The 25,861-nt window shown below is 39.4% G+C and overlaps 1 protein-coding gene across 48 annotated transcripts in view; it reads right to left on the bottom strand.

Annotated features, from left to right (window-relative positions):
- Nucleotides 1-25,861, bottom strand: part of ablim1b (actin binding LIM protein 1b) — a 100,470-nt gene that overhangs the window by 66,477 nt on the left and 8,132 nt on the right. For 6 of the 48 annotated variants that reach the window (XM_017695969.2, XM_037544015.1, XM_017695972.2 and 3 more), the window contains exon 1: nt 6,016-6,157. The exons of 2 other annotated variants lie outside the window; for them this stretch is intronic. In XM_017695969.2, coding sequence (XP_017551458.2) covers nt 6,016-6,154 — 139 coding nt within the window. In that variant the 5' untranslated portion in view covers nt 6,155-6,157. Of the gene's footprint in view, nt 1-6,015; nt 6,302-25,861 lie in introns of those variants that run through there. 40 more of the 48 variants (XM_017695997.1, XM_037544023.1, XM_037544024.1 and 37 more) reach the window with 21 other exon arrangements.

Below are 25,861 nucleotides of genomic sequence, written 5' to 3'. Positions count from 1 at the left end.
TAAAAAACTAGAAGAAAAACGAACTACAAGGATTTGAAATGACAGTAACGATTTAGTAGACCATACATGCTGTATGTAAGAGTGAGAAAGTTTTTGAGCCACTGCCAGGCCTCTCTGCCCTATTCTGGCATCACGGTGGTAGATTATAGGATTACTGGGCCAACAATTGAGTTTGGGAGTTGATTGAGAGGCGTTATTAATGTCACTAGCGTCTCTAGGGTTGACTGTGTGCTGAGGGAATGAGGCCACTCTGAGGAATTACCCAGCAGCCTCAGCGTGGCCAGAACAAGACCAAACAAAAGTGGCTGAGACTCAGGCTCCCCCTCCTCATTGCCTCGTCTCCTCATCTCTGTCTCCACTGCAGTACAAACACTCTGGGAGAGCTAATGCAGAGCGACTGTAGTCTGCTCTGAACAGGCATGTTTGATGGTGTCAGAGGAGATGAGCTGAATTTCAGATAGAGGATGTGTGTGTGTGCTGGGGTGTACGGGAGTGTGTCTGAAAATGGGGGTTGGAAACTATCAGACAGCAGGTGCTGATTTTAGAGTAAGGCTTATAGTGCTTCTACACACATGCACACACAGGTTTCTGTATAAAGATTCTGTTGAAGTAGCAATAATTAACTCTTTAAAGACATAGCCTATATGTGGCTTGTTACTTTGAACTGCAAGGTAGTGCTTTCATCCACTATCTACAAGTGTTTTATATCATCTGTTTCAACAGAAGCTCCACCAAATGTTAAAGCTGAAAACAGTATGCACAAAAAAGTTTTGACTAAACAACAACAGCTGAAAAACAACAAGAAAAAAAATGATTTGAAAAGTTCAACACTGAACTTATGTAAGCCACAAAGTCATGAAGTCTCTCCTGAAGTCTCCCTTGTGTCATACGCAAAAATTTTTACCAACCCCCCCATCAAACAAAGTGTGGATTTTCTAAAAAAAGAAGTTAACACATTCTCTAGACAGCAAACTTAATTTTCTGCTAATTTTAGACCCCAATTTCTATTCAGTTATGGATTATAAAGGGGCAATGTTCCACATTTTTGTTCCTGAGGTCCACATATAATGGTTGTGTGTTTTTTATTTGGTTATTTATTCCTATTTATTTGGTCTTCCTTGTTACGAGCCCTTCAACATAGAAAAAAATAAAGAGAAAATACAAACTATGCCATAAGCGACATAGAAAACAGCCAGGTCAAAAAAGGAGAATTAAAGTAAATGTATATGAAAAATCAGGTACACACGTTAAATCAGATAACATATGATTGCATTAACGTAAGATCAATAAGCAAGCAGCACATTGATGGTCTGTCTAAACGTTTCCAATACTTATAAATAGGGAATATGTAGGTTGTTCAGCAATAAATGGACTATGTGTAAAAGCTAGGATGGATTCGTAAACAGCAGCTCCGATAAACAGCAGAAAATAAGTCTAAAAGCCTGTGTACAGACACATATGCGAGCATAAATCCTCACAAATGAGCCACGCTGCTCATATTAGAGGAAGGTCTTCATTGCAATGTAGAAGAAGACAAGTATAAATATTGGTGTTCTATTGGTGATACTTTTCCAAACAGCATTAATGTGGCCAAAAGAGGTATCAGCTGGGCTCTAGCACAAGTACCAAAAAATCCAATCTCAGCACCTGTTTACACCTTGCATTATCATGCATTTTTGGTGACCAGATCATGTTTGGATTTCATTTGACTGCATGAAAAGCCAGATGTAAATACCCGTAGGATGCACTGCAATTGGATTACGATCAGATCGCTCAAACCACAATTGAAGGCGGTCAGATATGGATCTTGACCACATTTAACACATAAATGTTTTATTATCTGTTACAATTACATGAGCAGAAATGCATCTGCTGAGTGCTGATTAGGACGTGAGAAAATAAACAATGAAACGAAAGATGGAAGATCCGTGAGGCTGAAATTAGCCCCAAACCAAATCTTATCTGGGGTTTTCATCATTGGTGGACTGCTATCTTATCCATGTAAGAGGGAACTGCCTTGCCTGTAAATGATTGATCTGCCGAACGAAAATATAATTGCAGCAATGCACTGATTCCATTGTACAGTCCAGCTAATCGGTATAACTACCAACACAAGTCACCATGTGCATCCATGTGAATCATCATTCACATACTGCAGAGCAAGGATCAGCTTTTACGTGTACAGTACTAAGCCCCACTGGACTACAGCTTATTTTCATTCTCTTCAACCATCCAAACTATTCCTGTACACAACTCACTGTTACCAAGCCTCCACACCAGTAAAAATGCTGACACATGAACATTCGCCAAGAAAAATCACTAGCAATAAAGTTCTGAATTGCTTTTCACAAAGACAAATCCATACGCACGTCTCCCACTGTCGGCATCAGCATTTGTTACGTGGCTGCACATGTGGCCAGTGATATCCTAAGACTATTGTCTGTAATCTGAATGGCTGGGTCCTCAGCTTGTTTGAAGCTGGGATTTACAGTAAGAGGATTAGTTTTCATTTTTTTCTGTCTTTTATTTCCTGGAGGTTGTGATGGAAGACGGGGAAAGAGCATGATTGAGCATGTGCCAGTGTACAATGGGTCAAACAGCAGTGGGGGCGAGGCCATCCTTGGTTTTTTGCTACTGAAACTTCTCTTTGTGTGTTGCATGCCCTTCTGTGTACACCAAGTGTCAAATAAACACTGGTGTGGAGGCAGTCAACCACAATTCAACAGGCCAAGCAGTCCACTAGGAGAGTTTTATGAAGTATCAAAAGACACAAAACATCTAAAACTAGCAATGCACTACTACTAATAGTGGATCAATATCAATACTGATACTGATGTTATTAACCTCATTAAATCATGTGCGACGAGTAAATTTACGATAAAAGGTGGTAAAAAAGCACAGAACTTGCTCTGGTTGACCTAAAGTGATATTGTGCATAGTTTCATTAACAGTACCCATCTCGTTCAACAAACTTCTTCAGCTCAATTAAGCTCAAAAAATACAACGATCAAAGAGCATTTAACATTTCTGATATAGACACCGACAGTTTCAATGGACAGTATATCAGCCAGATGAGACCAAACCACAGTCATTTCTGTTTCTATTGTATATGTATATATACATGTCTATATACATAGACATGATTTGATGAGCTTGGTGTGGAGGAACTCCAGCGACCTGTACAGACTTCACAGACTCTGATTGTGGGCCAGGGCCTCCCGTCCTACATCAGTGCCTGACCTCACAAACACTCTTTTCACTAAATAGGCACAAATTCCTACAGACACACTTGTGGCTCCAGAAGAGTGGAGGGCAACTCCATATTGATGCTCATGGTTTTATGAGACAATTATGTCTCATTCATAAAGTTGCAGTGGTGGTGATCAACACACCAGACTACTGTTGCTGTAATTTTATTGTTTAATTCTAAGATAAGAAGTAGAAGTACTGTAAAAATGCAGTAATAATTTAAAAATGGAACTGGTAAGCAATTGCAAAACATGTCTATGCAGTATGAGATGTAACCCATGTAACTTCTGTCCATTGCCAGAAACAGTAAGAAGTCAAAAAAGAAAAAGTAAAAGCATCTAGACATCACAGGAGTGACGATTCTTTATGAATTAGCCATATAAAAACATTGTATTACTGTGTTTATGGTGTAATCTTTGACTACACTGTGAATTACTGCTTTAACAGTGTGCTCCTACATGTACATTACTTTTGAAAAAAGGCTGGCAATCATGGAGAAATCATCTTCACCTCATGTGCTAAAACCAAAACTATGACTGCAATGTTTACCATGATGCTCAATCAAAACAGCTGAAAATTCGCCTTGCTTAATCATCCGAGTGGGTCTACATGCATTAATGGTTGATGATTTGCATGTGTGACCAAAACCTGTTGTGGGATGGTATGCTATTAGAAATTGCTATTATTTTGGATGGTATGCTATTAGAAATTGTTAACGGCACATGCAAGTGACGAAACAGAGCGGCATAGTGCCACCTAACATGAAAACAGTATAACAGACCTCTAATCCTCTTTTAGGAATAAGTAAATAATAATGTCACACTAAGTCTGGAGGTGTGTTTTATGAATTTAGCCAATGTCTAACATGCTGTATTTGATGTACCTTTACTACTAGGAAATCTAAGTGCCAGATACCAGAGCACTGGTATTAGATCAGTACTTGGTACCAGGTGACAGTTCAGATATCAGAGTCAGTACCAAACCGTTGCTTATTATTAGATAAAGCATGAAGAGAGATCACCCCAACAGTTCAAATGTCCTCTGCTATCCTGTGTTGGCACGCATGGCTATTAGTATCAATACACCAGCCTTTCCTTCACAGAAAGGAACATGTAAACATCTTAGCAATGGGGTACTAAGGGAAGTAAGGATAAGGGACTCAAAAGAAGTGACACTGGCTCCCTGACCGTAGCAGATTAATCAACAGATTTGTTCCAGAAAGTGGCAACCACATCGGCCATAAGCCTGCCAGAAGGCCAGCAGGAGAGAGCTGTCTCCGGCTCCAAATACTTTATTCAGCATGCTGACCCTACATGTATTACACAAATGCTGACTGCTGCCTCAACTCGTGTAGGCAGGTAAAGTATGTTTCTCCCTTACCAGCTGCAGAGTTACAACAAACTGCAAAATAGCGTCCTGTTCATTCCAACCTTTTGTAAGACAACTGTCAAAAGTCATATGAGGATTTAGACAGCTATTCTCTTCCTCCACAAGACTCAATTTTATAATGCGCTTTTCTTTCAAAACACTCAGCCTGTTAAAAGAAGTAATCCTAATCGGGAGAATATGGAACAACATAACAAAAGAACACCACGAATCTTCTATTTGGTGTGAAAATAGACTTCTGTGGACATTGTGAAACATAAAATTCCAAACGCATTGGGAATTTGATTCTGTCTCGACTGTATCCAAACACAGACGATGTGAAAAGTCACTTGCTGGGGTATAATTAAAATATTCAAATATATTAAGATTCCAAAATCCCAATTGAAAGGAAGAGCTTGCAGTAAACTGACAGAGATGGCAACATCTCCAAAAAGGCAACTGTTCAGGAGAATGTGGACATGTTCTTTACTTCTAATGTAAGTTAATGTAAAAAGGTTTTATTGCAAGCTATTTTAGAGGATTTTGTTGGTCAATTCATCATAAACTTTTCAGACAGTGTAAAGGGAAGCGCTTGTGCACAAATGACACAGAAAAATAAAAATCGCAAAAATGGAAATACTTGTTTTTCTTTGGACAGCAACGATATTTAGAATAGAGCTTGTACAATCAATTGCATTAGTTTAAGTGACACTTTTTAATCCCACAAACAGGGAAATTTCACCTCCGCATTTAACCCATCCATGAAGTGAAACACCACAAACACACTAGGGGGCTGTGGCACACTTGCCCGGAGCAGTGGGCAGCCCTATGGGAGCAATTGGGGGTTAGGTGTCTTGCTCAAGGACACCTCAGTCATGGACTGTTGGCACTGGGGATCAAACCGGCAACCTTCCGGTCACAGGGCCAGTTCCCTAACCTCCAGCCCATGACTGTCCCAAATAGCAACCTCTACTCTTCAGCAAGTGATTAATATGTGATATTAAGTAGTATTAAGCAAGTGATATTAATATTGGTTTGAGGTGCAACCGGGCAATTAAAAACAGATTTAACTTGGCAATAACAAACCATGCATATGAACTGTAAATTATTGCATACATCCATTACACAATGGATTCCAAAATAAAAAAATACTTATGATAAATAAATAAAAATGACATGGTAAAAAACATACATGAGAACCATCAAGGTCTGTTTCTAAAACAGAGAGCAGGAGAACTTAAACTATGCATTATATTCACAAAGATAATCCCTGCTGATTCTTTAAGAAGGTACCACTTTTTTCTTGGAGTAATTATGTCTAATCATGGCAGCCCTAAATTAGTGTGGGTCTTTTCTCTCGTGGCTGTGATTTTAAAAGACCTCTCTTGTTTGCTCCCTTACCAGGTCCCATAGGAGGAGGTGCCATCTTCTCCAGGATCACATATTCGTTGGGGTTGAGGAAGGGCAGCTGCTCCATCATGGACTGTTTGGGAATGAGGTAGAGCACCTCAGCCACATTTCCGTCCTCGATGATGGACATGCGGCGTACAGAGTTCTTGTGCCTGGCCCGATCCTGGATAATAGAGTCGTCGCTGCGGCCTGAGCCACACAGCTTGCCCAGGCTGTTGAGGTTGGGCAGGTTGGGCATGATGAAGTTTTCTACCCCCACCGCAGGACACTCAGAGTAGACAGAGAAAACACCATGCAGGAGCAGCCCACAAATGGCTCAGTTGTCCGACACTGGGACCACAAAGTCTGAGGACAGCAGAGCCACAGGTAGCAGATTAAAGTGCTCTTGGGATGGGAAGGGCTGCTGCGTTTGTTGGCAAAGCAGCCTTGAGCCACTGCTGTGAGCTCCTTCCTGCTCGCCTTAAGCAGCTTAGGACTGATGTATTTTTAGTGATTATCTTCCCAGAAGGGGAAAACAGAGCACCTGGGCCAGCCAGAGTCACGACTGATGACCGCCATAATGCTCGCCGAGCAGCATTATGAAAAATGAGACATAGCCAAAAGTCCAGGCTTCTGTAAAAATGGGAGATCTTTAAGAAGATTACAAAGTTCATCTTTGTGTGTTATTATTGGTTTTTCATTACAATGTACATTCCATGTCCAGATGAAGCTGTAAGCCATCCACATCTGGACAGGTGAATACAAAGTCAAAGGACTCTGCCTGGCTCTGGGTTTGTCCACGATTTACATGAATCTTTTCCTATGTGCTTCTTAAAACATCCACAGTACATGCAGTAGGTCTGAATAACACTTTAAAAGTGTCCCTTTAAGATTTTTGTGAATATATTGTTATAACTTGTGTAAGCAGTCAGCAAGTTCCAGACGAATGTGGATAAAAGTGAAAAGAGCGGGTTTATTAACACTAGGCAAAGTCGTAGACCAAGTACATGCGTGGGTCAAAACCAAAAAAGAATAGATGATCACAAATGTGATCACCTCACCAGGCAGACAAAACAAAAGGGCAATCCAAAAGACAAGGTTGAAACAACAGGCAAAAAGGGTCAAAAGCACAAATCCAAAATCCAGCAATCAGTACAAAAAGGACAAGGCAAATGGCAGAGTCGAAAAACAAGATCAGGGTCAGAACAAAACAGAAACAGGCATTCAGAGAACCGCTTAGTAAGTTCGCAAGTGAAACAATACTTCACAATTTGACCTGACTACAACCCGGGCTTATATACTAAACTAAAGCCACACAGGTGAAACCAGTCGGTAATCTGGTGATGGGGAGCGCTGATAGGTGCGAGACCGAACGTCACTAATCATGTGATCTCTTTTTGACTCCTGGGTAATGGGGTCCGTTAGGGACTCCGATGCTACAATGAAGTCCTTAGCCATGTGTTCTCCCACGGTTTCATGGGAAATGTAGTTCACAACACTAGGAGAGTCCGTCTGAGGTGTGACAGTAAGGTAAAATGTAAAACTTCCTTAAAATTTTGTAAATAGTTCCGTTAGCCCTTAAAATAGGGGGTTCTTCAAGGGTTCTTTAGTAAATGCAATGATTATATACAGAGAGATGCAAAAGTTTGAACATCTCCGCTCAAATTACCTGTACCTTTGATATTCTAAGCGAAAATGCATTAACATATCCTCTACAGAGTACACACTTAAATATTTAGATTTTCACATATAGAGTTTCACATATTGGAAAAATAAAACATAAAATATAAAATGTGCCACAATGGAAAAAGAGGTTGTACATGATTCTTTAAAGACTGTTCCATAAATTGCTTCTATATAGGGTTCTAACAGAATTTACAGTCAGTCAGAGAATCTTATTTTGTGGAACTATATAGAACTCTTTTTGCTAAGAGTGTTGCCATAAGAAAATTCTGCATCTTCTATTCTGTTAACTAATTATTTAGAGTTCAATGAAGCCAAAATGTACTTATACAGACTCTATCCTAACTGCAGATTAGTATCTACAATTACTCTGGCATTTCACCAAGACCTCAGACGGGCACCTTCACCACAGACCTTTCAGAGTTACAGCAGAGCTGCTGTGTTGCTTTAGAGCGCAGCCTCATTTTTAAATAGGCTCCTACTTTTATGTGTGTATGATTTGTGCAAGGCTATAAAGAAGCCTCTCCTCAGCAATACCTAGAAAGGAGTTAATTGTTAAATCAACTCACTTGGAGACGCTGTTCATCTGGGTTATTACGCTGGTCATATAATAATTGTCACATCAGCAGGATATGAGTAATATTTGTCGAGGGGTTCACTGCAGTACAGGAACTTATAATTCAGAACAAAACTACAGGCCATTGCACTCACACACTCCTCCGTTCACACCTCTTGGTTCCAGGGAATGGAGGTCAGAGTACATGATGTCACAGTAGTTATATAAACCAACATTCTGGATCAAAGGTAATCTGATTCTGATTGAAACTACAATGATAAAATATTCAATGCCACAAACATGGCCAGGTATACAGAGGGTCACTCTGTGTTTGGGTTTTTAAATGATCTATATTGATAATAACGATCTGCAGCAGTTTGTTTTTATGCTATCCATTTTTTAATGGTCTCTTTACTGCTGTGTAGCTAACAACTGTCATTAGATACTGTACTGCCACTCCCTTAATAGCTAGTATGAGGCTTGAAGATTTGACATGGGCACAGAAACGTATTACTCATAATGACACTTGATGATAGAGTGCTGTCCAGGAAAGTGTTCCCTGCTATCACCTACACTGTTGGAATAAAGGATAATGTCCATGTAAATCTCCCAAAGTACAAACAGTGTAAATGTACCCTCAAAGGGACAATCATGTGCTTAAAGGCAAACAATTATTTATATATGGAAGCTGAAAAATATTGTTTCTGCAATGTCACAAAACTGCTGCATTTAGACATACCTGCCTATTAAGCCTACAGCAGTTTAGCTCCCAACAATAACACTGGACTTATGAGTGTTTCAGCCTGGACTGCTTTTTAAATGAGGCATAACACAGGGCCACCAATCAGAACAGATTGTTTACATATATCTGTATTAAAGATAAAGTAACAAAATGTAGCTTTTTCTCAGGGGAAAGAGACATGTTTGTATTTGTATACTTTTTCATTACTTTTGTAAATGGAAAAATGGAGCTAATACCTTGCATAATAACTTGCAATACATAATTGCAACAGTATATGTATAAATTGCAACATTTGTATATACGTGTCTACCGACATTCCTGCACATAACATAAACATGTGCACTAACAGAACAAAGTCTAAATTCAAAAGGTACAGAAAAACGAAGAAGAAAGTCTCTAGTTGTGTTGTAGACAATGGACAGAAGAGGTAAAGCACTGGATGCAATAAAGGGCTGTTTTAAAACTCTGTAAAGTCTTAAAGTAGCTTGAGTTGAAAATTGTTTGGGTCAGCGTTCGATAGATAGCTCTGCAAAGTCACTCTACATGTAGCTTAGAGTTTTGTGCCGACTGAGGCCTCTGAAAGCCTTACGCTTACATGTGAATCCCTTTTCTGCATCTCTACACAGGTATGTAAATGTAGTGGACAGATTTTTTTTTAACCTGCCAGAGTATTGGAAAAAATAAATCATAAGATATAAAATGTGTCACAACATTTTAGGTTTTATTTTTTAATGTATTAAATTCAGCAAATAAACAGTAATTATGCATTAAAAAGTGTTCTCTGTAAAGGATGTGTTAACTTATTGTAGAAATGTTTTCATGTTTTAGGTTCAGGTTGGTGATCTTTTTTGCTAAGGACTCTTACTGTAGAAAGTGGGGCCAGGAGCTGCCCCTGTGTGTGAAACTCTACTTATGTACAGCATAGCTGGAAAATAAAGAATAATAACTTGTGTGAAAGCTATGTCTCTTTTGATAGAGGTGAACACTACCACTGGCGTCAGAAGTGGGATACCGGAGAAAGTGATATTACTTTTGATTAGAAAATCAACACCATATGTAGTTTGACTGGGGGCACCCAAACTTTTGCATACAAGTATATGTATGTAAGTATATTTGTAATATATTTATTAAGCCTAACCTCAAAGCTTATGCTATGTTTAACTCTAGTAACCTAAAAAAGACTTTTTAAAAAAATTAAACATGTAACTTTCAACCTTAACAAATATGGATTTCTATAGATTATATAAATGACTCATATAGATTACTCTATTTTCTCTGGTTTTCTTACATGATCAGAACACTTTTGTCTTGATAACACACACACACACACAGATTTTGCTGTTCAACAGGATGGGTATTTGGACCTCCATGAGAGAGGCATACCATGACTTCCATAACACACATAAGAGCAGGGAACAGGCAACCTTGTGTCCTCTCGACATTTTGAAATGTTGTGTCATTCAGACACCGACCTTTGTTTACAGGACTGTAAAGCATTCATTACAAATGACACCCGCCGCCCATAGTAGCTGACTCACAAGGTTAAACAAACACAGAAGTATGGGAGATATGTGGAGGAGAGGTGAAGAGACCCTCTAACATGTAAGAGCTTCCTCAACCACATCCATCATTTTAATGATTAGTTGTACTTAACCAAACCTTTCTGTTTTTGTTCCAACACTTATATGGACTTCAGAAAACCTGGAGCTAAAAATATACACTAATGTACGTACATTATTCAAAAAACCTGATATCGCTTTATTTTATATACAACTGCTTATACAATGCAGATTTAAATATTATATATCATACATACAGTTGAAGTCATACGTTTACGTATACCTTAGCCTCAGTAATTTAACTAAATTAAAGTATTTAATTAAAGTATTTCACAATTCCTGAAATTTAGTCCTAGTACACATTCTCTTAGGCCTTAGGTCCATTAGTATCACTACTAGGTTTTAAGAATATGAAAATTCAGAACTAGGCCACAAACAATGATTTATTTCAGCTTTAATTTCTATCATCACATCCCAGTGGCTCAAAGGTTTGTATGCACAAGGCAGCACTGCCTTTAAATTGTTCAACCTCAACGTGAAATGTATCAGCTTGCCCTTCACAAGCTTCTTACAACACATTGCTGGAAGGCAGGCCCATTAGCTATAAATATTAGTAGCTAGTAGCTCTAGCCGCTACAGTTTTATTAAATGTACCTAGTAGCTGTAGCGCCTAAAATTTTTTGTGTAGCTATAGTGAAAATTTTTGCTACAATTTCGCTACAGGCTTCAGTCAATCCAAGCAAAACCTGAACCACAGATCACGGTCATTCACTGGGCTGGTGGCCACTGTGCAATCACCCTTTACTAGCAGGCGTAACTCAGGGGTCACAACCGAAATGTTAAGAAGAGCCATTTTCTCCTTTCAGCAATAATGAAATCACCTTGAGAGCCACAACACTTTATGCCTGTTTTACCCTCTTGGCTGTAAGTATATCTCAGTATGGGCTGATGTTGTAGTACAGGCTAAAAATATAAACCCAAACTCAGACTCACTTTACTCAGCTTTAACCTTTAGCTCAGCTGTAGCTGCTTTTCTCGCATCTCAGGAAACTTCTCCACGGGTTTCTTATAAATTGCCTCTCAATGTTTGACTTTTTATGAGGTTGAAGTCACTTCTCATCCTCCAGCTTCTCATTCGAATTGTCCCGTTCCACCTTAAATGGTGCCTGAGGCGCCAGATTGTACTGCTGCTCCATTTAAGGTGGAGCAGAAGAATTCCACCACCATGTCAGTGTTACTGCGGTGCTGAGAATGATCCACCACCCAAATAGTACCTGCTCTGAGGGTCCATGGGGGTCCTGACCACTGAAGAACAAGGTAAAAGGGGGCTAACAATGTATGCAGAGAAACAGATGGACTACAGTCTGTAATTGTAGAACTACAATGTGCACCTATACAATAAATGGAACTGATAAACAGAGTGTAGAAACAAGGAGGTGCTCATAATGTTATCATCAGTGTATCTTGCTGAAATGTTTAAATTGGAGCAGTTTTATTTCAACGGTAGACAAAACTTTGCACAAAATTCTCTGGTTTGTATTCAGTTATTTTTGTTAGTAAAAACCTGGAACTGCTTTACAAATAAATTTGAGTTGAGTTGAATGATTGACTTTGCCTTTAGTCTTCATGTTTGTTGGATATCACACCTTTGGTTGTGTTAGTCTGATTGTTGGTTACACTTTCTGGTGATCTTTTTGTATATCTGCAGCTTTTCAATGGTATGTTTCTTTCTGGCACTTGATTAAATGCAGTGTCTTGTTCACACTGTCAGTTGGGCTTATTTGGTGTGTCAGGTGGAGATTCACAAACAAACATTCTGACAATCGCGCTTTGAAAGTAGCTAAAAACTAGTGCACTATTTTCAAAAAGAAGCTAAAGCGTAGTCAATACTATTTCTGGAAAAGTAGATCAATTGTAGCTAGCTACACATTTAGAGAAAGTAGCTACAAAGTAGCTAACTACTAATTTTTCAGTAGCTATCCCAACCCTGCTCCTGACAGAATTGGTGTAACTGAGTCAGGTTTATAGGCCTCCTTGTTTGCAAAAGCTTTTTCAGTTCTGCCCATACATTTTCTATAGGACTGGGGTCAAGGCTTTGTGATGGCCACTCCATTACCTTCACTTTGTTGTCCTTTTTGCTATTCTGCCACAACTTGGATGTCCATTTGGAAGACCCATTTGCACCCAAGCTTTAACAACTGGCTGTGAGATGCTGCTTCAATATGTCCACATTTCCTTCTTCATACTGCCATCTATTTTGTGAAGTGCACCAGTCCCTCCTACAGCAAAGCACTCCCACAACACGATGCTGCCACCCCCATTCTTCATGGTTGGGATGGTGTTTTTTGGCCTTTATGCCTCCCCCTTTTACCTCCATGCATAATGTTGGTGAATATGGCCAAACAGTTCCATTTTTGTTTTGTCAGACCAAAGGACATTTCTCCCAAAAGTCAGATCTTTGTTCCCACGTGCACTGACAGTGGCTTCTTTCTTGCTGAACGGCCTTTCAGGTCAATATCTGTTGATATTGATACTTTTGTACCTGTTTCCTCCAGCATCTTCACAAGGCTGTTTGTTATTCTTGGATTAATTTGTATTTCTCACATCAATATACATTTATCTCTAGGAGACAGAACGTGTCTCCTTCCTGAACGCTATGATGGCTGTGCTGTCTCATGGTGTTTTTACGTGCATATTATTGTTTGAACAGATGAATGTGGGACATTCAAGCATTTGATAATTGCTCCCAAGAATGTACCAGACTTGTGAGGGTCCACTGTTCTTTTTCTTTTTTTTCATTTTCCCATGATGTCAAGCAAAGAAGCAGGTAGGCCTTGAAGGTAGGCCTTAAAATACTGCCACAGGTACACTTCCAGTTAACTCAAATGATGTCAATCAGCCTATAAGAAGCTTCTAAAACCATGATTTTTCCAGTTTTCCATGATATTTAAAGGTACAGTCAACTTGGTACATGTGAACTTCTGACCCACTGGAATTTTGATATAGAGAATGATATGTAAGCATTTGTCATGTACAAAGTATAAAGATATCCTAACTTGCTGAAGCTATGGTTTGTTGACATGAAATCTGTGAAGTGAATTAATAGTTTTAATGACTTCATCCTAAGTGTATGTAAACGTATTACTTCAACTGTAACAACTTACATTGTCATTATTTACTTACAACACGGTTTTCAAATACAAGATGTTACTGACATTATATTTATTAATAGTAAGGTATATACAATGAAAAGAGCAAAGGAGCAGAATGTTTAGGTGATGATGTGTTACTATGTTGCTGGACTGCTTTGCTAATATCTACATTTTATTTATTTTACTGCTTTCAGAATGTTCTAAAATACATGTTTTTCTCTTGTGTAAATCCAGCTAGACAAAGTCTCAATTTCTACATTTTATAAATGTTTATTTATCAGCATCTTCATTGGCAGACACAAAAAATTCTGGATATCGCTATCAGCCTATAGTTCCCATACCAGTGTATCCCTAATTGTAACATCATTCAAAGTGCTTTCTCAGTTATTTGGGAATTATCAACAGCTCTGTTCATCATTATAGATATGCATCTAGAATTAATCTGATTGGATTTTTTACCAGCTTCTTAGCTCTCTACCAATGATCTCAAAATGTATTATCTTCAGAATTAAGAGTTGAAAGAGATGGCCTAAAAAGCAACATGGTGTTTACTTGTCTTAAAGCAAAGCTTAGAAACACGAAGTCTAAATGTAAAAACTATATTCTAGAAATGTATGTGGATTCTCTGGAGGTGCAGCAAGCATTTATTTAAGGATTACTTGATGGATATACATTGACTTTTACTCATTCAGCATTGCATAACCCGCTATATGGCATGTTCCACATATGCTCTAATCCAGGCAAGGTCAACACAGTCAAGCAGCTATAATGTGCCCAGCACAGCAATGCCCAGCACCCTCCTGGGCCTGTTCCTATGTACTAAACACCCAGAACTCACACTGCCATTGGGTCATTTACCCCCTGCTCTTGTTATATGGCTGTGGCTCATTTCCAACCACATATAACGTGACTTTGGTCTGCAGGGTTTTCTTGTGGTCACTTGCCTTACAAGAAATGTCCGTGCACTGTTTTGCACTGTTAATAAAGAAATGTACACTGTAAATTGTAAATCCATCTTTTCTCTTTTTGTCTGGCTCTCTCTAAACAGCCACTTCTCTCATGTGAAACACAGGCATCAAAACACAAATACCACTTGGTTTCTTCCAATGAGTTAACCTTCACTCCCCCTGGTGGTGTCTCACAGAACTAGAAAAATTGGAATTAGAATTCATTGAATTAGAAAGATGCATTTGGGGCTAGTTTGGCAGATGCAGACGAAGCTACAGCATAGGCTAAAAATCATTTGCAGTGGTTATTTTCCACTGGCATTGCAATTTACTATACAATATTTTACTTTACAATAACCTGAAAAAATGGCTCTTAATGCTGTAGATACAATAAAATAAAGCTTTATGTACTCATGTACAGTATCTTGTGTTTCATCCAATCATCAGGCCAATATTCTTCCACAGCCATACCATTGCTGAGTTATGAAGTTATAAAGTTGTATAAGGCCAACTCACTACATACACTGTGGTGCCCTGGTCACAGATAGTATATTAGGGTTCCATTTAAAGGAATGGTTCACCACACATTCAAATCTTCCCATTTGCCCCAAAAACAGATGATCACCCAAGACATGTTCATGTCTGAAGTTTGCTTCTTTAGTTATTTGCTTCTTTTTTAGCTTACCTACACTTCATGTTATCTCATACTGCCAGTGCATAAACAAAGAAGCAAACTTTAAATGCCTTTCAGGTGATCCATTCTGAGAATGCCTTCTTAAACTTGTGTGACTTATATTCCTGTTCATGTGTTTTCTTGTTGAAAAAGGCAGTATCTGAGACAAACTAAAATAAAAGTCTAATAAAATACAATTTTTTGTTAGGATCTTATTCTTTACAGGGTGCTTTACAATGTTTCCCACACATAGGCACCTGTGTTTATTTCTAAGACCTCGCTTTCACACGTCCCTGCATTTTGTGTGAGGCCAGTAAGGTAATGTCATTAAAACACCTCTGTGATTTCAGGTTCACACATCCTGTTCTAAAGTGAAGAACTTTAAGTGGCATCCCAAGGCTCCAAGACTGAAACATCTGCTTGTGTGGTTTTTTTTTCTGGCTGTGTGACCCCAATTCAACATCCCTGCAGGAATTCAACTCAGCAAGAACGGTGTTCTCTCAAAAGACCACCACGCATTTGTGTGTAACTGTGTGTGTGTTTACGTGAGTGAGAAACAGACAGAGAGAAAGAGACATAGAGAGAGAGAAAGAGAGCGAGAGAGAGAGAGAGAGATACAGAGAAAGAGAGCGGGAGAGTGCATTCATCAGTGTTGAGAAATTGGAGCAAGGTGCTTGCGTCATTTAAGTACACTGAGTTTCTCCCGCTCTCCCCATAGCTGCTCACTCTGGAGGCCTGATCGGCTCCACCTTGATCTCCTGGCTCAACTTATAAACACACACACCCTACAAACACACTCTCCCACACTCATATAGCTGCAAGCAAACGTTTCACAACCCCTGAGTTAACTTTTGCACAGGCCATGATTTGTCATGATTTTTCATTTAAAATGTGCAGATGTATGTTCTCTATAGAGGATGCGACTCCTTCTTCTTTCAGTACAGACCTAAATAAAGTCACACACTGTGCTCAAATATGCAAGACAATGACGTTCATGTTGATCTGCAACAGAACTACAGAGAGAAATCTCAGCATGAACTTATCCATTTCTCATCCAAGACCGCCTTTGATGCTGCATTTTGATGCTATGAATAGCTATTATAAATTTTATCTGGGCCATAATTATGTCATGTCTCCATTTTGGTCTACTGCTATTTATTTTAAGGAATTTTAAGAGACTCAATAGTAAGTTTGAGACATCAAAGAGTGAAATTTGAGCAATAAAATGTTTTGTCATTTTTTAATACATGCTTATTATTATTTGCTGAATTTAATATATTGTCAAAAACAAAATTCAAATAAAGCATAAGTCAGTGATTAGTGAGCGCCCCCCCCCCCCTTCCCCTGAAATTACAACGTTCAAATATTTTATGCAGCCAGCTAACAGTCTTTCTCTATTTGTGTGCTGCAACACATCCCCCAAGCTTAACAGATGCACACCCACCTTGCTTAACACCTAGCAAAGTTCTGTTCTATGCTTCAATTTCTTTCTCCAAAACTATGTTTGGTGATCGTAGCTGAAGTTCAGTTCTCGTTTCAACAGAACATTATTCTGAAATGCTCCTGGTTTATCTAAGTGCTGTGTTGCATACTTCACATGTTGACTTTTGTGATGAGAATCATAGTTAATGTTACCCTCTGATGACCTTTGCATGTCGATGATGTGCACCAACAAAGTGGACCAGTGCATCACTAATCTTACACCAAATCTTCCTGTAGGTTCCTCCACAGTGATGTCGGGGTTTTGCTTTGCATCAGTCTACAAGCAGGTTTTTCCTGGTCTTTCAGATCTTGCCTCAGTTTCAACAGCCCTCATTAACTTCCATTTTCTGGCATTTCATACAGTGAGAATTGGATGGAGAAAGTGTTTAGACATATTTTCTAGTCTTGTCTTTTTTTTTTGTAGTTGCTTTATGCTGAATAATATATTGTACTCAGCTCCATAGTAAAAAAGTCCCACAGAAAATTAATAAAACAGGCAATTTGACCAGGGTTGCCCAAACTTTCAGACAACTGTAAAAGGAAACTAGGAAATCTTTCATGCCAGTCATGATACTCCTAATGATTCAGACTGCAAGACAAATGGTTAAAATTCTGGTGTGCTATCATCTATCAGTTAAATGTATTTAAGATTTCACAGACATTTAACATGTGCTCAAATTTTTCCCATCAAAGCTTACTCCTCTACTCCTCCAGCAATGCTAAGGGCAGTTTTAAACAGGAGCGCCGCGGCTTTTACCGCAAACAGGAGAGAATGTGCCTGTTCACATTTATGCGCTTTATTTGCAATTGATAATGATTTTATTGACCATCATATGAGTATAAACATGTTTTAGGAAGGATGGAATAGATGGACTTGATTGATACCCAAAAAGGAAATCAGGGTGCTACACACAGTGCAAAGGCTAAACAAGCCAAAGTTTAGCAGACATCAACTGAAACATTCACGTTCAGTGGTGTGTGGGTTGTGAAGTATTGTAATTAATGTGAAAGAACATTATGTGGATACTGTAGTGCACATGTATGTAACATATATTACATGTATATAATAGGGATACATGACTAGAATCATCAGGTTTTTGCTTGATGCTGTTGGCAACCGGCCAATTTATTTTTTTATTGATTTTATATATTACTTATTATATATGTCACGGTTTCCCCTTATTCTTGGGTCTGTTTCTTGCCCTGTGCTGTTGCCATGTGCTTGTGTTTGTTTCTGGATCTTCTGCTCCGCCTTTTCCCCACCTTCCCCATTAGTATCTTCACCTGTCTGTAGTCTGTCTCCTCTCTCTCCCAGGTGTTCCCCATTTGTTATAACCTTTATCTCGCCCTTTGTTTTAGTCAGTCGTCTGTTCTACTTGTCACTCCTCACTTGTGACTTTGTCTTGTGTAGTTGTTCTTTCCCTGCCTCGTGTTTTGTTTGTGCTTTGTGTTTCTTTGTTTAAGCCCTGTAGTTTGTGACTTTGCACTTTGCTAGTTTGTTTTTCTCATTAAAGTCTGCTTGCACTTAAATCCAGCCTCCCTGCACATACCATACATGACAATATATTTATTTTATTTACTTTTTTGCCGATCTGTGTTGCAACTTTATGACATAAAAAACATTAGGGAGGGAAGTGCTCTTGTGCTGTATTTGAATGCTGCTGCTACACTTGTCCCAAAATGCTGGAGCATAATTATGCATGAGTCATTGTTCTAAATAGCCATTTGCCTCTTCCTTTTCATGTAGCACTTTATTTGACTCATGTTATTTAAATAGGCAACTGATCTTTTGCTTAAGAATTGAAAATACCAGGCTGGCCCAATAAAGAGTAAATTATGGACCTCATTCACCAATGTCTTCCTAAGTTTTCCCTTACACTGGTTCTTGAGAAAGGTCCTAAGAAAAAGTCTACGTCAGATTCATACGTGTTCTTAAACCAACCAATTGTCCACATCTTTGTCACCTTGAGTGCGTAGATTCTTACCTAAGAACTAATCCCAGATAACAAAACACTGGTGAATGTCAGAACGTTGTCAGAACGAATGTCAGAATGTTTAGGCTTTTAGGGTTTATACTTCTCTACTGACCTCTGTGCACATTCTCACATGTACAGAGATGTGTGCCGTCCTGGAACAGCTGACATTAAGCATTGCACTTCAGGGAGTGGCAGCTGTGAGCCCTGATCGCTGTGCTACTGTATCTGATTAAATTTGCTCATCAAGAACAGCCCTGCAGCTGACGAAGGAGGACTGTGGCACATCTGTGCTGAGAAACCACTTAAGTTGCAGTCACACACACACATATCCAAGACAGAGAGAGAGAGAGGGAGAGAGAGAGAAAGAGAGAGAGAGAGAGAGAGAGAGAGAGAGAGAGAGAGAGAGAGAGAGAAGAACTGCTTTCACATGCAGGGAAAAATAACATGCGAGCATCCTGCCAGCAATCTTAAACCAACAGCTTCCCCGGGACCACGCTATGCCTCAGCGTTTAGGAAATTCCTTCTTAATGTCGTCATCCTTTCCAGTTATAAGACTTTTTTTCCTCTCACACACACTTTAGCATAAGGTAACACTTGTTGCCTGGCAACCAGTGAGGTGTGTTTATTAGTTCAGACAACCTTTGGCCCACGTCAGAGTGAAAGCTTTATAACTGTCCAGAGCCCCTTCAGCAAGGACACTTCCACGTACAGCCATTAAGAAACAGAGTCTCTGAGGGAGAACACTGACTGAGGTACAAAATCATCTGATCCACAGACAAGCCTATAAACCTTAACGCAGAAGCATTAAATGTGTGGCATTACTCAATAATATAAAAAAGCTATCTGCAAATATGCCATGAAGGCTAAATGCTCATGATGGGCTTCCGTTCAGTAAAAGGGGAAAGCCTAAAAGCACCGATTCAAGTGACAGATTTTATAAAGGAAGCAATTAGTGATTAGTTTCATACATTTTCAGTCATGACTACGGTACTGTGCAAAAGTCAGAGACCACCATTAAGTACAAATTATTCATTTTTAGCATTAGGAAAAAAGCAGAAGAAAATTACACAGAAGCCACGACATAAAATAATATCACACTTTCCAGTATTTAGTGTGTCCACCCTTCTGCTTCTGATGATCCAAGTATTCCCAAACACAATTACAGTGATGTTGAGGTCTGGACACTGGGGTGGTCAGTCTATTCTGAGAGCACCAGCAGGTTCTTTATTTGTCTTGCAATTTTTCCTTTTCTCAGTAACAGCTTCTTGACAGCTACGCATCCTGTCATACCTAAATCCTTGAGTTGCCTCCTCACAGTAGAAGGGTGGAAAGAATCACATGTGGATTTTTCAGATCTGAGGGATGTGTGGGGGCTTATTTTCTCATCCTCAAAGATAAAAAGTTTAAGCGCTGTTTATCTGATGGTGACAGTTTTAGTGGTCTACCAAGCATTGCACGGCTGTTCAGGGTTCCAATGTGCTCTAATTCTTTTTCTTTTCAGATGCAAAGCACTTAATGGATGAAATTTGTCACTGTTATTCTTCTACATCATTTGAAGACAATAAATACCCTGTACCAATTGAACAAAACAGTGGGCTTTTGTGGGCTGTACACACACACACACACACACACACACACACACACACACACACATATATATATATATGTGTGTGGGTGTGTGGGTGTGTGTGTGCCCAGTGTGCTGAAACATCTTGGGGTCAGTGACTCTTTAGCAAATGAAATGCTAAAATGATGTCAGTCAGCCAGGGGCAATGGCCTTGTCCCCTGCACACAGTCAGATCTTTTGCCTTGACCCAGTGCTATTCAGCCCTTTTCATACTCCACTCTCTCTTATGTAAGCATCGCTCATAGTGGCAATCACAGCCGAGGCACATGACTACTCACAGCACAAGTCACAGGAGTGGCACAATGCAATAAAAGCTCTCTCCAGGGAGGCCTCGCAGGGGCCTAACAGTGCACCTGTAGTCAAAAATCTCACATCATTCTTTATAAGCTTACTCTATTATATGTCTCTCTTTTAAGCTACATTCACATTACTGATTTGAAGTAGCATAAATCCAGTACTCATGTCATCATCATCCAGAGTCAACAGCATGTCAGCAGTGGTGAACTTAACTAAAAAGGGAAGATTCATACATTTGTTCATGCAAAGATTAAATGCAAATATGACTTTATTTTTTTAATTCTGTGCCGTTCATGCTGAATGTGGATCATGTATTGTTACTGATTTGTACGTGTGCATGCTGTTTTAGAGTTGAGATCTGCTCACACTAAAGACAGATACACGTCACACGTCACAAACACTAATGTGAACCGTCAAGAGGGTTCGATTGTGGCAGAGGTCTTGGTAGAAAGTCTGACTGTGAGGTGACCTAAATATTGCATATTTTGTGTCTGTCCAAAAATTTTCATTTTTTCATTTTTTGACATAATTGGAGATAATTTGCTGCATTTTACATTGTGTGAAAATTTCATGATGAACGGACCAACAGAAATGTTCCACAATCGCTTGTAATCAAAACTCTTTATATTAAATTACAATAAAAGTAAAGATCATTTTTGCTTTCTCCTGTAAAGTCGACACTTTAGTTCAGTTTGCTGGGCAAATGGGTAAAAGTCCAGTCATATATGGATCATTCTACTAAACTGGTCCAAAGTCAGTTAAAAAACACATTTGGGAGTTTCACCTGACTTAGATATTGGACTAAAACATTCTAACATGCTCAAAAATGCAGGGGAGTGGCTAAAATAAGGCACCACCTACGGATTAAAACTGTGTTTTGGCACTGACATCAAAATGTGGGACAACATTTTTAATCTTTTTTTTTTTAAATAAAAAATTTAAATATAAAATGAGGAGTTAGGGTTTAGGGCTGCCGCTTCAAATAGAAAGCACCCTATAAAGAATGATTTTGTGTATATTTAGCTCATTACTATCTCAATTAATGCCTCGGATCTTAACATAATGTTTGTAAATTTCTAAAGTCTGAATACATCATTTTTTCATTGCTTTTTAACTATGAGGGACCACATGTTAAGCTTATTGCGTCTCTGTGCAATAGACTATTCCGTTACGTTATGAGCGCAAGCTGGTTGAGTTTCAATTAATTCATGGAGCAAAAACTAATACTGAACATGGTGAAAACACAGAAAAGAAGACTGCCGCCTGTTTTAGTGTAATCATTTTGTCAGAAAATTTTAATCAAGGACTTCACAGGGGACCGACCCAACCCCCCCAACCCTTCAATTTGAACCATGCCATCAAGGCAAAATATCAGAGCTGAGGGAAAAAATCCAAATCCTAAGCAATAAAGCTTGTAAATCGAACATTTTTGTGGCTACTTACCACAGCACTCCAACCTAAGAAAGACGTGCCTGTACACATAATGCATATTGTATAGTGTGCATTGCATTTTATAATTCAAGACCTTTGAGTTGTTGCCAGCAAAAAGCCCTTAAAGGGCATCACGTCATTACGCATCACTGCGAATGTCTCTGAAGGATGATCCTCCCTGGAACATGCTGAGACACTTGTGGCCACAAAACATAATGATGAAAGCGCTAAACAGCCTGAACAAATGCAGCATATCCACAACATTTCATACTGACAGTAATAAGTGCATGTGTAGCATCAAATCAGGGCAGAAGGGTGAATGAACACAGAACAGCCCCTTAAGCTGCCACTCTGCTATCATAGGCTTTCTTTGCCCTTGCTGGGTTAAGGAATGCTCAGCCCAATGCTAGACCAGAAATACACAAAGGGAGAATGGGGGGAAGACAATGGGTCACCCTCTGGGTCCAACTGGTTCTGCCTGATCCCATTAGGGATGTGTCCCTGTTGCTGAGCCTCACTCTGTGAAGATGTTATTAATTTAATTGCACCTTCCTAAGATGTAATTAATGTGATTGCACTCTTTTTCTGTCACAGGCAGCTCTGGGAGCAACAATTATGTCTTCTTGCTGGTGTGACCTTGTGTACACCAGTTCTGACTGGGGACTAGCTTTTGCCAGAGCCTGTTCCCTTCCCAGCATGCTCCACAATTAGGTTACGAACTCTGCCATTCTAACCAGAATCTGTCTTTAATTTGCATGCAATGATGCTTGCCAGTGTATACAACATTCCCAGGCTGCTAAAAGAATTTTACTGTGATGTTATTGAAACAATGTCCAAGTGCAGGCAAACTCACTAGCATTCCTTCAGCTTTCTTCACATGTACTGCTCCAACTGAACATTCAGCTTTCTTTCAAATACTGATTTATATGTATCTCCATTTTTAATAACAATCTATGCTTATTACAAAATAACAAAGTGAAAAATAATGCAAAGAAGCTCAGAACATTATTTCACATCTGTAACATCTGCCAAAAAAGTAGTTCCGACAGGTTTGAGGCAACCAACCACTGCTGTTAGTAACAAGCAGTCAGAGCAATGATGCCAGTATAGTGAAAATACATGACTGAAAATATGTGACCAAAACGGGCCTTACTTGCAATTTAGGTCCCTATCATGCCTTTAGGCTGGCTTTGCACAATTAAATTTTAAAGCAATTTTAGTTGCTCGAAACCTACATGACATGAATTTGCGGTTGAATTGGGCAGTCGTGGGCTGGAGGTTAGGGAACTGGCCCTATGACCGGAAGGTTGCCAGTTCAATCCCCAGGGCTAACAGCACATGATTGAGGTGTCCTTGAGCAAGACACCTAACCCCCAATTGCTCCCTGGGCACCATGGATAGGGCTTCCCACCGCTCTGGGCAAGTGTGCTCACTGCCCCCTAATGTGTGTGTCTATTCACTAGTGTGTATGTGGTGTTTCACTTCACGGATGGGTTAAATGCGGAGGTGGAATTTATAAATAAAGTATCACTTAACTTAATTGAATAATGTAAAGCCTCCTGCAACTTATTTGAATCTCAGCCACAACAGTTAAAAGCATGTAAATTTTGTAGAATAAGTCGTGTGAAATAGCCAAAGAAAATGCTGATAACACATCATGTGACCATGTCGAATAACAAACGTGAATTCTTTGAAGCTAACACTTCTGTTTACAGCTGCGTTTAACAAACAGCTGCTTAAACAGCTGCTTGTGCCACTGTTTATTCTTGCTGTTACTGTGATCTACAAATCTGGTTCATTTTCCTCTGTCTCCATGACACCTAATTTTACCAATTCTTCTGGGATCCAAATGATGATTCTAAAATGAAAATTACTACAGTAGGGGAGACAGATGTGATCTGCGATGAACTCCTGGTGCTTGCAGGACAGGATAAGTGAGATGTCAAGTAGACTATAAGCGTAAAAACCTACTTAAAAATGAATATTCAAAAGTATGCCAAAAGTATTCTGTCGTCTGGCTTCACACGCATATGAACTTGAGTGACATCCCATTCTTAATCCATAGGGTTTAATATGATGTTGGCCCACCCTTTGCAGCTATAACAGCTTTAACTCTTCTGGGAAGGCTTTCCACAAGGTTTAGGAGTGCGTTTATGGGTATTTTTGACCATTCTTCCAGAAGCGCAGTTGTGAGGTCAGACACGGATGTTGGACAAGAAGGCCTGGCTTGCAGCCTCCTCTCTGGTTCATTCCAAAGGTGTTCTACTGGCTTGAGGTCAGGACCAATCACTTCCACTTTGTTATAATAACAAGTTGACAGTTGACTGTGGAATATTTAGTAGCGAGGAAATTTCACGACTGGACTTGTTGCACGGGTGGCATCTTATTACAGGACCAGGCCGGAATTTACTGAGCTCCGGAGAACGACCCATTCTTTCACAAATGTTTGTAGAAGCAGTCTGCATGCCTAGGTGCTTGGTTTTATACACCTGTAGCCATGGAAGTGATTGGAACACCTGAATTCAATGATTTGGATGGGTGAGTGAGTACTTTTGGAAATATAGTGTGGATAGAAGAAATACAGATACACAGATTAAGAAAAGAGCAAAGATGATAGCTGGAAAGAAAACACAAAAAAAGATTTTAAAATGCTGCCAATATGTAAATTACACATCACAGATGTGAGACATCCCTGATGTCAGAAAGTGAGAAAAAATAGTGGCATGGGAAAAAACGACTGTGCACAATGTAAGAATGTAACTAAAGATCTCTCTCACACACACATAAACAAACATCCTCAAATCAAATGAAGTGGCACAAACCAGGGGTTGCTATGCCTAAAAGATGAATAAAGCCAATTTATTCACTGTCCAACACCACCAGTGAACTTACACATTTTCTGATGATTTTGCCTTACAATAACCTGCATGTACATCGTTCCCAAAAAATGTTTAAGACCAGAAGCCTTAAAACTATCATAAAACATCTCAGGCATCAGGAAATTAATTTTTTAACCAATTCATGTAATACTTTTTGGTAAGGTATCTCTTTAGATGTCTGGTTCCTATCACTACCACTGAAAACAATTCTGACTCTGCAAGTTTCTCCAGAATGGAGCATTTCACCTCAACCCACTCTGAATGATTTTGTTTACATCTTAACAATTTAATCATGCAGAATTTTGGAAAACTCTGCATTCACCTTTAAAGTGGACCTATTATGCTTTTCTGTTTTTTCCCCCTTTCTTTAAGCTTTTTGTGCATGTAAAAGGTCTGCAAAGTTACAAGCTCAAAGTACACACGAGAGGGAGTAACTTTGTCCTTGAATCGCCTTGTTGGAACTCCAGTTCTTTTCCTTTATTACAAGATGATGTAACCTTGTAGCACAATCCTTATTGCCCACCTACCGGCAAGCTTGGCACACCGTCACATAACACACAGCAACTACTGGAGGCTGGTCAGAGTTTGTTCAGTTTTCTGGCCTTGTCAAGAAGACACTGCCCTGACTTTCAGGATTGGAATCTGGCTCAAACTGATACAGCAGATGAGACACCATTGAAAAAATAGCCACACCAGTGTTTACAGCTGCTCAGGAGAGAAGGGTCTGTCTGCATGGGCAGAGCCCCTCAATCAGAGTGCACAGGGCTCATTGGAATGGAGGACTAAACACACAGGAGCTCTAACAGAGCGTTTCAGACAGAGGCTGAATAGAGATGTACAGTATGAGAAAAATT

The sequence above is a fragment of the Pygocentrus nattereri genome, chromosome 13 (genome assembly GCF_015220715.1).
Source record: "Pygocentrus nattereri isolate fPygNat1 chromosome 13, fPygNat1.pri, whole genome shotgun sequence".
Lineage (NCBI taxonomy): Eukaryota > Metazoa > Chordata > Actinopteri > Characiformes > Serrasalmidae > Pygocentrus > Pygocentrus nattereri.
The sequence above is the reverse complement of the archived record's forward strand: the minus strand, read 5'-3'. Positions and strand labels throughout refer to the sequence as shown.